Source organism: Mus pahari, chromosome 11 (assembly GCF_900095145.1).
Source record: "Mus pahari chromosome 11, PAHARI_EIJ_v1.1, whole genome shotgun sequence".
NCBI lineage: Eukaryota > Metazoa > Chordata > Mammalia > Rodentia > Muridae > Mus > Mus pahari.
The window spans coordinates 72,545,621-72,558,475 of NC_034600.1; the positions used below are offsets into that span (position 1 = coordinate 72,545,621).

The window sequence follows — 12,855 nt, forward strand, 5'->3', positions numbered from 1 at the left end:
ACACACACACACACACACACACACACACACACACACACACAAATTCTAAGAGGCCTCTCACTGTCTCGGGCCTTATCGGCCTCTTCAGCACATACTTCTGCCCTTTGGTCTGAGTCAGCTGGCAGGTTCTTCAGCTTTGCCTGACTCTTGAATACCTACTGGGTTTATCTTTAGTTCACACAGTAAGTCCTTTAACCTATAAGTGCGTTTACTGGCCGCTTTGCTGACTGTGGACAGCGCCCTCCTCTATACACTCCTGCTTACTCATTCAAGCAGGCAGCAGCTGAACAGGGCCAGCCATAGGTGCTCTTCACAGGGAGGTGAGCAGCAGCACCTGTCCTCACGGGGCTTCAGTTCCATGGCACTTAACATCACCCCTACTCAGCAAACACTCTCCGTTTTCTGGTAGGTACCTGGGTGGGAACCTCGCAGTCTTGGCTACACTTTGTCTCACTGCGGAACAGCAATTCAGGTGGGCACTGAATCCAAGGCCTCAAGTGTCTTCATGTCAGGCCTGCATCCCCCAGACTGCAGCATCTGACTGAAGAACCAGTGTCTAATGCTCCTTCTCCCAGGGGCCGATTTCTGTTTCCCACCTGTAAGGTCCCATGGCATTCTAATGACAGTGACCATACTCTGTCTGAATTTGGATTTGTACAACTTGGATGGCCTCTTTTGTGTGTCCCCGTGGGAAGGTATTTGTTTTTGTTTGTTTGAGGCAGGGTTTCTCAGTTAGCCCAGGCTGTCCTGGAACTCAGGTAGATAAGGCTGACCTGGGGACTCAAGGAGATCGCCTGCCTAAAGGCGTGAGTCACCACTTCTGACTCAGATGACTTTTGAAAGCAGCTTTCCTCCGTTCCCTTACAATGTCCACAACTGCGCTTGTGTGACTTTCCAGATCAAAGAGTCCTGTTGCTGGTCAGTGTCACAGCCTACACTCAGATCCTGTGCTCTACGCACCCTCCACATGTGGTTCCAGCCTCCCCAGCACACAATTAACACAACTGGAAATGGATGAGACAAATGAAATGCCAGACCTGTCACTGCGGAAACCTCAGAAGGGCTGCTGTTCCCCAACTGTAAAGTGAAAGCCACAGACCAGCCCAATAAATAAAAGAAAACCATCCAAGACAACTTGTTTCAAAGCACTACAATTTACAGGGGATAACTGACTAGATCGGGTCCTACCGAGATGAGGAACACCTCGTTCTGAAATTAATTTAACCTCACCAAACAACCTTGGAAGCCCAGCAAAGTCTAAGTCACCTCGGGTTTGTTAAAACAGACCTCCTGCCTGGCCACCGGGTACTGAAGATGCTTTCATACCTGGGCGACTTCCTCAAAGTCCTCGTGGCGTTTCTGCAAAGCTCTGGCCCGGTGAAGGGATTTGCCCACTCCCGTGTGTTTGCTCAGAAATGCTTCTCCATGGTTCTCTATCCAGTCCAGCACCTGCGAAAAAACAGCCACACGGGCCATAAACACGGCGTCCACCTTGCTCATTGGTTAGGCCAATGTAGAAAAGGTTTGTTCCTTTTCAAAATCCTGCAGCAAACATGAAGCGAAACAAAATACATTAGGAAGAGATGCTTGAGTACTGGTTTAACTCACTTTGCAATTACATCTTACATCGGGTTTTCCACCGGGACTGTAACCAGCTTTTATATTAAAAGAGCAAATTGTTCTAAGTATAAACACTGCATAAGATGGTGATTAAAATCAATCTCACCGTATCTGAGGCATGACAGAGCCACCAAACTGACTGGATTTTGTGTAAGAGGGTAGACACAGTGCTCTGCTGGACCTGTCAACAAAGCTTCACAACTCAGGGGACACCAAACACAGAAGAAAGCCTAAGAAAGCAGAGCCCTCCCGTGCCTGTGGCCTGCACTCGGAGGACAGTGCATTCTATAAACTGTGAGCTATTATAACAGCCGCATATCCCATGAACTGAGTCAGCAGGCAAGCTGGTGCTCTGTCCTCACGGCTGGAGCTTAGTGGCACAGCTCACTGGTACCTGAACTTTTGAACTCACACAACACTAGCAGTATCTGACAGAATATTGACATTACACCAAATGCACACTTAGTCTGTGTTGGAGAGTGGCAGAAAAACGATTATATGATCCCCGTAAAACATTACAAATACATGATGTACATCTGACCATTAACGATGGGCCATTACACTGTACATGTCTGTGATTCTGGTGCTGCCCAATTCTGTTAGGTTAACAAAATGGAATGCCTTGAGCTGGGCACATGTGACAGATATGTCTGCTCACGGTTCTCGAAACTAGTACATCCAAGATCAAGGTGCCACCGTCACGTGAGGGGCTGTGGCTTCCACGGTCCTCCAAAGGCCTGGGGGTTGAACAGAATGTCCCAGGCTCCTTTTCTAAAGGCATTAATCTCATTGGTGAGGGTGAATTCCCTGGGACCTAACACTCCCAAAGGTCCTGCACACTGGCATCGCTGTGCTATAGATTACATTTCCACATATGGTTTTGGGGAATAAAACACTCAGATCAGACTACAGCGGGTTCCCAAGCGCACAGCTCAGTGATCTCAGATGGATGTAGAAACGGGGCAAATCCAGCCAGATGGTGGTGCAGGAAGCTCTACTAACGTCAAAAGTCAGGGTGAACGGTTGGTCCACAGTGGATGATTCTAGAGTGGTCAACTGGACTGGGTGCACAATAAAGGCAACCTGCTCTCCACCACTCCATACCTGAGGCCCTTTCGGCCCCTTTCCACACCTGAGCATCCATCCTTTCTGCACCGTTCTATTCCATACAGATGATGGTGAGCCTTAACAAACCTCCAAGACCCTGCAGAAATCATGTTGGAAGTGTGGGCAGCCATGAGCTAAAGTGGGGTTAGGGAGTGGAGGCAAGCCTGGCAGTGGGCACTCGGGCCAAGACTACATGCTCCTCCCATTCTCATGCCTGCTTCATGTCAGATCCTTACCTGTCCATGTCAGCACCGACAGTCACCTGCTCATGCTCCCTGGAGCCATCCAACATCAGTGATGTCTAACTCATCTACCCTTTCTGCCGACTCTGCCCTGAAAGGTACCACATTTCCATGTCCTCCACACCCGCCCCTCTGCACACAGCTAGGATCTGACTGTGTGCTGGGAGGAAGTTCCCTATTTTTTTTTTCTCAGCTTCAGTTTCCCTCCCAGTCAGCGGTGGTGAGCACACACAGTTGAGGATTTAAATGTGTCCGCCTGACCCACCGCGGCAACCACGAGGCAGCTGCACAGCACACATACCTGGCCCTCTGGCCTGCTGGCATCTGACTTTAAGCTCTTGGATGGCACGGGCTGTAAATATTGCATCCTGTCTGCTCGGCACACACTATTTGTCGCCGTTGGAATTATAAACGCAGTGAGGGAATCTCTAGGCAGACTGCACGCTCCATGGCTGCGCAGTAGATCTAGGTCTGCTGAGGAGACCTTAGTAAATGTGCTTCATTCCCTGCTGAAAAGCAAGGTCTCAACCTCGAACCATTTAACGACTGTCTCTGTGAGCAATCCAACTCCACACAGAACTGGGGAGTCCACCAGGGGGCCCCGAAGCTTCCGGGCCGCAGTCAAGATAGAAGTTCACTGACAAGTTCACTGGGCGTGGCACATTTCAATGTGTGAGATTTTTATTTGAAAGTTCTTTATAATAAAGATTTAACAAACAGAAAAAAGAAGTATTTTAAACTTGAAAAGGGTTTAAAAGTGCAAAATTAACACCTAAGCTCCAACCTGTCGCCTATCTGTAAGAGCTTCTTGAAGGGATAGACAGGGGACGGGGGGAAGACTTTCAAGAAACAAAAACAAAACCCACAACTGTTTGTGGTATATTCTTTATATTCCTCAACTTAAAATAATAACAAACCCAAACCAAAACCAAATCAACCAAACGAACAGAAACCCAGGCTGGCGCAAAGTCAAATGCTTGGCAATTACTCTCAACTTACAGAGACTTGAAGCAAGGCACGGCTTCACAATGTTGGAGATAAACATTTGCTGGGTAGCTAGAGGGAGCAAATCACCACATTTGAATCTTTTTTTTTAACCCTGAGAAAAGTATTGCAGGAACTATAGCTTGGAAATAAAATCTATCTGTGTGGCTCAGCCATGTTCCCTTTAGCCAAGGTTCTTTCCACCAGAAATGTAAAGTTACTGCTGACACTGTGCTTCTAACAGACACAAAAGCTCCTGAAGTGATGTCAGGTACCCAGCACTTTCTTAAGATAATAGCAGATGGTTCTGGAATCCTGCTGAAGCCCCCAAGCCTCCCACAAGGCTACGGTCTCTTTAGAAAGCTTGGGTAAAATTTCCTTCTTGGCAAGGAGAGTGGAGATTAATACACTTGTGAAAGTTACAGCATCTTAAAGACATGTGCACAAACCCTTCATTTAAATATAAGGAGATTAGCAAGTCACAGGATTTTATCACCCCCGTCCAGCCGCCAGCTCTGATCACACTTATACCCAATGGTTGTCAATTCTGTGCCATTAAAAAAATAAAAAATAAAATAAAAATCCCAGCCCCACAAACAGGGCAGGCACGGGTCTGCCCTCCCCCTCAAGTTGAAGAACAAATCAAAAGTTAATCTTTTTTCCTCAGCTACATGGCTCAGAAGCAGAGCAAAGAATCTAGGAGGCTAATACCACCTTCCTCTCTATGCAGAAGGCAGGGAGTGAGCATTTTTCCTGTTCATCAGCGCCCTCTAGTGGCCAACTCCAAGGTCAAGGCACTGAAAAGAGGAGCACTTAGATGCTTCTGCTAAATGTGCAGAAAACTGCTGATGGTTCGACCTGACTCCCCCTTTCGTAATGAAAAGGAAATCACTGAATAATGACAAACCTGACCATGATGATGGCACAGTGGGCTTACGTGAACTAACATTCATCTGAGCACCTGCTGCCGTGCCAGGCCTGCACTGTGCCATACAGGAAGCCCCTGGTTCTTCCAAGGAACCAGGGAAGGGCAATCATCACTCCCATTTAGCAGAGGCAGTGGGAGTCTTGGTTACTCTGCGGAGGAGCCAGTGTGTAGGGTAAGGAGGTAGCCTCCTGGTGTTTTCTTAAGCTTCTCTTATTGTCTCTTCTGGGTTGGCACAGCACAGTAGGTGCTGCTACCTCGGGAAGGAGAAAAGCTCTCCAGCATCGGAACATGTCAGATGACTGGGAAGAAGTGGTCCTGCAGAGTGCAGACTCAAACTGGGTGAAGGCCAGTTATCAAGTGCTCGGCACAAGCCCGGGACATGTTCTCCTGCGCAGGGGGCAGGGTTCTAGTCATCTTAAAAAACATACCCAATCTGTAAAGCAGTTTTCTGTAAAAGGGTCCTACTACCTAATTAATGTGCCAGACTTTGGGGACTTGTGTCTCTCTGTGATTATTAGTACAAGAACTTGTGACAGAGTCTAATCCTCACAGAGCCCTTTGGTGTGTGCCTGGAAACACTTGAGCATTTGATTATTGGGCGTGTCCAGGTTTCACAGCCAGCCCACAGATCACAAGGCTTTCTAAGGTCTGAAGAAGCCATGGGCTCTAAATCTTTACCCACTCCCTGGGGTGCAGTATGCATAGACTTTCACTATTGTCCCTTTCAAGCTAAAAACAAGGCTCCAGGACATTAACTCAAGAGTAACACTTGACATGTAGGGCTTGACCTAGTATATGGTCTTGGGGGTCAGCACATTAGGTGATAGGGTGGAAAGTCCGGCTGGAAGCCGCGGCATAGCTTGTATAAACTGCATTTCCATCTCTAACAATACTGCTTGCACAAACTAGACAAGAAATCTGACGTTGCCAGAGGAAGAATATACCAAACCACAGTACTTAACCCGAAGAATATCCAGATAAAACACAGACTTGTCCACTTCAACGTGTGTGTGTGTGTGCGCACGTGTGTGCGCGTGTGTGCCTGTGTGTGTGTGTGTGCACATGTGTGTGCGCGCACATGTGTGCACGTGTGTGCCCCTGTGTGCCCCTGTGTGTGTGTGTACATGTGTGCACGTGTGCCTGTGTGTGTGCGCACATGTGTGCACGTGTGTGTGTGCACATGTGTGCACGTGTGTGCCCGTGTGTGCTGTGTGCACATGTGTGCACGTGTGTGCCTATGTGTGTGTGTGCCCCTGTGTGCACGTGTGTGTGTGCACATGTGTGCCCGTGTGTGCGTGGGTGCGTGTGACTGAGGACAGAGCCCAGGGCTTCAGCAACTGTTTAAAAGACATACTGCACAGTGTACAATGGTATGTTTTACAACATAATCCAAATGACCCTAGGACTCCCTGTGTACATGCAAGCTTGCCTTCAACTAGAGATGACCCTCGGCCTCAGCAGGCCAAGCTAACAGTGTTTTCTGTCCTATCGGTGGAACCTCCTTCAAGGTCACATGTTATGGACATTAGAAAGACAGTATGTCATTTGACCCTAACTGTCCATGGCCTTGTGCTCTCGGGGGAGCTGGATCAGACAGATTATAGAAGGCTAACTAAGGTGGGACTCCATCTATACACCTATGGGGAAGCTGTTATCTGCGGCGTGCTGAGAACGGCTGATGACATGGTTTCCTTTGGGCTCACCCATGCTCTTTAAATAGCACAATAAACTCGCCTGCTTGCCAAGGTAGACTTTGGTGTCATATTTTTGGTGCTCTTTCTCGACAAGAGCCTGTATCTCTTTATATCTCCCCAGGAGAAGGACTCACACAACAAACACAGTACCTCTGTACCGGCAGTGGGAGGAAGACATACAGGTGAGAAGATTCTAGAATGACCCAGGTCTGCTCAGTCACTGAAGAAAGGTCTCTTCCTTGTTTCTCTTCTGACAGGGTTTCACTATGCTGCCGAGGCCGGCCTTTGTCTCCTAGGCTCAAGTGACCCGCTTGCCCCAGACTCTTGAGTAGCTGGGACCATTGGCACACACCACTGCACTTGACTGCCTGGGAAAACTTGTTTTGTAATACAGCATCTACGTGGAAGGAATGCTTCCAGGAGGCAATTCCGGAACGATGCTCACACGTGAGGTCCTGGGAGCAAAAGGAGGCTTTGGAGGGAGTGGTCTCCCTGCCTGATGAGCATCTGATGGCGTGACTGGTCTCAAGAAAGTAGACTGCCAGGCCATGTCCCTCGTTGTGTTGGATAGCTGAATCCCAACACTCCAAGAGCCAGGCAAACTGAACAGGTGGGGCAGAAAAACAAGTCTAAGAGCATGCAGCTTTGGATGCCTTCCCTGACTGCGAATGACCCTACCTGAACAAGTGTGAGGCAGGACGCACCACTGCCAAACTCAAATGCAGGCTTAAATGAAAACAGACTGAAAGTCACAGTTAGTCCCTGTTTAATGCAAACAAGCGTTCCACGAGGGGCCCACAACAGGAAATAGGAAATGGAAATGCATTACGTGATTGTCAGGAAATGTGGCAAAGGTCTCATTCAAGCTAACAGTGGCAAAGGTAAGAGCAGCTAGCAGCCAACACTTGTGAGCTGGTGCTGCACCTGCACCAACAAGCCGCAACTGCCACACCCCTGACCACAGAATGGACCTGTGGCTCTGACCAGCTCCCCCTGACCATGCAGCTTACTAGCATCCCAAACTGCTTCTGTACAAAGATGATGAGAAATTAACCACTTGACCAAACTTCCCATCCATTCCCCTGGCACAGCCCCGGGCAACAGTCTGGTCAATGTTCTGTAAGAATTCTCCTCTAGGAGGGCTGTTGGCAGGAAACAGAAATATCTGCAGTTCTTTTTCCTGGAAAATCCTTCCTGGTGCTTTTTATAACCCCAAACAAATGGACACGTATGGGACCCGCTAACTGGCCTACGATATTCTTACAGACTATTTTCATCTGCACACATCTGTCTTCAGCTAATGGCCTTCCCAAATGCTGCTCTCAGTTGTTTTGCTCATTTCTGTCCCCTTGGCTCAGCACTCTGCTAGACAGGACGGAACTGGAGAAGCCTTGCTGGCTTTCCGACCCTTCCGTCAGCACAGTTGTTTGGGTTAATCTTTCTGGTTCTGAGCTTTGCCATTGCAAGCCAAGCCTCCATAAAAGTTCCCTGTTTTCATTAACAGATCCAAAGCATTACAAGTCAAGAACAAGTATCCCCCTTAGTGGCGACATCTGTCTCTGTGTGGTGGCACCAGGAGCATTAGTGTGTGATCGGGAGACACTGTCTCCTCCTGATATGCAACCTGATAGACTGTAAATACTGGCTCAAACAGGTGAGCTCAGAATCACGGCTATTTTCCCATGTGATGTGTGTTGTTCCCAATTTCATGTACTTGGTGTCAGATGAAATGACTGACCCCGAGGCTCTTCTGAAGGGCTTCCTTCTTGGTGCCGGTACGCAATTCCAGCAACAACCCAAGGGTCCTAAATAGCCAGGGAAAGAGACCACCATTCTCCTTAGGGGAGAACATGGGTCCTGTTAGAAAGTACAGTGGCTCACAAGTGTGTTACCAAATGCGATCCAGGGGAGAGAACACATCCTTAATCCGTCCTGTTAAATGGCTAGCTTGGTGGAAGAATTGGTGCTTCCCCCCTGTGGTGCTCATTGCTAGGAGGTGGGCTCCATTCGCCTCCCCTTCCTTCTCCAAGGCTCCATCCCCACCCTCCCTTCTCCATGCTTCCTCTGGTAAAAAGTAGTAATAACAGCAGAATGAGGCATTTTATATACATGATCTTCAGAGATCGCAAAAACACAATCAGGAGAAGAGCCCAGAGGGTGAAAAGCCCGGTGACATGACTGTCAAAAGTCCTCAACATCAGCAGATTTACGCCGACTGATGTCCACAGGAAGGATCATCCACCAGAGCAGTCTGCAGCAGGGCTCTCAAGCTCTAACTCCTGGGTTTCCTGAGGAGATGGAAATCTAAGCCCCCTGAACCTGCCTGACTCTGGCACAGGAACTCACTGACATCAAAAGAGGATACTGTTGGTCTGATCCCAAAAACCAACCACTGTGGCTTCAGGCCGACCTTCGGGATGCCAGTACAGCAGATACACAGACATCTTTGTCCCCAGGACTCGCACACAGTAACGCCAATTCCCATCAGTTTTAGGGCAAGGACATGAGCTCACTACTGCCAGAGCTATGTCAGCTTGTGTGTGCTCCCCAGCTTTAGGGCTGAGTCCTCCTCAGCAGCATACACAGCAGGCTGAGGACCACCAAAGTAACAAAGGAGGTGCTGAGTCTGCAGAAACGGACAGCCATAAAGTCCACCTGACACATTACTAAGCCCTCACAATATACATTGATGGCACTAAAGAAATCAGCGCTATTCACACAAGCCAATAGAAGTGAGAGGGAGCAAAGCCCACCCAGGTGGCAGCCGACAGAGAGAGTGGGAGAGCATCGGGTCAGTCAGAAGCCAGAGCCCCCACCCTCACTGGGCGTGAAGGAGAGGGGAGGGGAGGGGTGCCCACCTGCTGAACATCCTGCTGGAAGACACAGAGCTGCAGCCTCTGGTGGAGCCGAACCTTGCGGTGCTGCCAGATGTTCTCGAGCTGGCGCTGGTGGTGCAGGACCTCGTGGATGACATCCAAGACGTGGTGCACAGCCTTGGAGTAGTTGGCGGAGGCCGTGAGGGAGTCGGAGCTGCCAGGGGTCAGGGGGCGCTGGAGCTTATCAAGGAGGGACTTCCCATCCTGGCTCACCTGCTCACAACACACAGGGCGGAGATCATTCACTTTGCCCGGGCTGCGTGCAGACCCTGCGATCAGGTGCACATATGCTACACACAACCACATGCCAGCACAGGTAAATAAAATGTAAAACTATCCACCGATGACCCGATGACATCATAGAAGCAAACAATATCGAATGCCAGGTTAAAATAAACTTCTAACAGCTTAAAGCAGGATGCACTGCTGTCTATCTGCCCACATGACACAAATCCACAAGCCGACTCACTTTGCTAGGGTCAACTGTGAACTGGAGCTCACTATACGAATTTTCTCTTGAGTTGTTATGAGCAAATACAGCAGGTCATCGAGACTTTGACACTGGATCTCAAACCTCAGTCAGAGCTAGTGACCAAGTAACCAGGCAAAAAGCAGACTTTTCGATGGACCCAAAGGATAACTTTATTTAAAAAAATTAAAACAAAACTTAAAACACTACTCTGTTGAGTATATTGGCTTTAAAGATGTTATTCTGATTGGGAAGCCACCACACTGTTGTACTGCAGCAGCTAATTATCAAAGTGCAATTCAAAGGATGCGTTTAGGCTATCCACAGAAGAAAAGGGGAAATGGAAAAATAGCACTACACGTTTCTAAGATTCTTCAGATTATGAGTAATTATGCCACAGAAAACAGAAAAAAAGTCACTTGATGAGACAACATACAAGAGCACGCATGCAATATGGAGTATCTCAAAAAAAAAAAAAAAACCCTCTTAAGACTTTCCTGCTCAACACTTCCAAACCGGAAACCTCTCAGAATTCTGTTAAGGGGGCAGAGAACAGCCTAGACTGCAACTGACCCAGAGCCCTAACTACAGAGGGCCTTGGAAGAGACCACTCAGCCAGAGCAGGGCAGGGCTGCACCAGGGAGCTCTGGACCAGCTCTAGTCTAATATTCCCAGGACCCCGCTGAGCAACAACGCAGCACAGTGGTCTCCCATGCCTGCACTGAGGCCTTGTGGGAACCCACTGTTCTTATGAAGGTCTGGAGATCGAAAACTCACCTGAAACATCCTTATAGCAACACTTAAATGACAGTGACAGGTAAGAAAGAACCTTGTTAACCAGAGATCATGCCAGCTGAAAGAAAATGTGCTAGAGCAGCCCAGAGCGAGCCGCTGCCCTTGCCGCTGCTGTCTGCCTCTCTGCAGTGACTTGGGGGGAGGCTTGGGTTTCCTATGATAGACAGACTGGGATGCGGGCACTCAGCTAAGGAGAGCATCCATCACCACATAGTGAGAAGCTGCCCTCTCCTGTCGGGTCCACTTGCAGAACCACGGGTCTTTCCAGCAACATGAAGAAGATCATGCTTACAGAGCAGAAGGCGCAACCCGAGAGCCACTCGCCCCTCAGAACACACCTCCCCGCCAATTCCGCCTCCGTATGGAGGTCCCTGAAGGAACACACCTCTAATGCCATCTTCATTGGCTCTATTCACAACAGGCTTATATGCCTGGCTGGTCTGAATGCCTCCCTTCTTCTAGCACAGATGCACACCCCGGGGTGTTTATATGCTGGGAGATTCCTGGTCATCAATGACCTTTCTATTGTGTCCAACATACTATGACATACACATTGCTTATGAACATTTAAACGACATGTGGAAGATGAAGTTACCTACACAATCTATTTCAGGGTTGAGTCAGTAGCGTGGCTCCTGCTATACTCTCTTGGGACTCAACAGTAGTTTCAGATTACTCACTTCTCACTGAGCTTGCCCTGGGAGGAATGCCTAAGCCCCAGCTTGGTGCCGCTTTAGGGCTGTGATTTAAAACCATCGATGCCTAGCACTCTACGTGAGACGTACTCTTACCTCCGAGTAGGCGAGGGTGATGTGCTCATAGATGCCCTGGTGATGATGAATGGCATCTTCCAGGTCCTGCAGCTCCGAGGGAAGGTCTACTTCACCACAGGCCTTACACCATGAGTCCACATTGCTCATATACTTGGAGGTTTAAAAACAAAACAAAAAAAGAGATTATTTCTGTGGATCTCTAGGCCTTTATGCTGAAAGGGGGACACTTTACATCAGGGTGTTGGTAGGTAGTGGAGCTGAGGGAAAGTGTGAGCAAATAGTAACATGGCTGGATATCACTGCAAACGGCTGCTCTGATTCCCCACTGGGATGTGGTTCATGGGCTCCAATCCCAGGGGTGAGGTGAGGGATGGGAGGGTGGGCCTGCTGAAGCTGGCAGCTGCAGTAATGGAACCCTTGGTGTTCCATTACTTGGTGTGTGCCACTCATGGCCCCACAGCAGCATTAGCCTGCCTGTCCGTCCCATCCTGGCTGGCTTTCCCTGTCTACACAGAAATCCTGTCTTCTACCTGCCTTGGACCACAGCAACAGCGAATATCAAGCCCACTCTTGGCTATGCCCCAGCAGGGCTGAGCAGCGGGGTGGGCTTCATGGGGGGTGTGGGGGAGGCAGTCTACAGCTTCACCTTTCCTCTCACATGCTGACAGCTAAGACCAAGACTCTCAAGCCACTCCGATGAGGTGCGGAAGGGCAGGCAGCCTACTCTGGGCTTCCAAGAGAAACTATGGGAGTAGGAGGAACGTGGAGAGAGACAGCTTAGGTGCTGGCGAGGGCTGAGTACTGCAGTTCCGATCTCAGTTCACTTTCCCTTGCTGGCAACCACATCTCCAGTGCTCATCAATAATGATAAATCACTGTACAATTTCCTAGGGAGATGTTGTCAGAACCCTTCACACTTGAGCGTCAAAAGTAAGCACAGAAGGTCCAATTAAGGGAGGCTAATTCAATTAAGCCAATTAGATGGCACACTGCCACACCGTGGTGGCTTAACTTTCTTTCAGACCAGTTCCTCACAGGTCTGTGCTCAGCAGGGAAGGCAGGAGAGGAAAGACAGGTGGTTGCCCTGTTGCTCATGAAAACACTGTGGTATTACTGTTGTTATTACTCAGAAAAGAAGGCCGGGCAAAGCTCAGGGTCTGGAATCAGGTCATATGCCAGTGTCACCAGACAGCCCGCGGTTTCTGCTGGCTTCGAGCATCCCTTAACCACAACGAGTTATTACCACCGGGGTGATTTCATCACCACCTCTATGCTGTCTTCCTAAAGCCCTCAAGACATCAGGAGTCATAAGATCACTCTAACCTCTCCTCTCACAGAGCGCGTGTGCACACACACACACACACACA

At 49.1% G+C, this 12,855-nt stretch overlaps 1 protein-coding gene across 1 annotated transcript in view; it reads right to left on the minus strand.

Moving 5' to 3' along the window:
• Trio (trio Rho guanine nucleotide exchange factor) overlaps positions 1-12,855 on the minus strand; it is a 299,667-nt gene that overhangs the window by 152,823 nt on the left and 133,989 nt on the right. Inside the window, exons 8-10 of the mRNA XM_029543932.1 lie at positions 11,507-11,638; positions 9,434-9,664; positions 1,327-1,449 (exon numbers count right to left, since the gene is read on the minus strand). Of these exons, the coding sequence (XP_029399792.1) occupies positions 1,327-1,449; positions 9,434-9,664; positions 11,507-11,638 (486 nt within the window). The remainder of the gene's footprint in view (positions 1-1,326; positions 1,450-9,433; positions 9,665-11,506; positions 11,639-12,855) is intronic.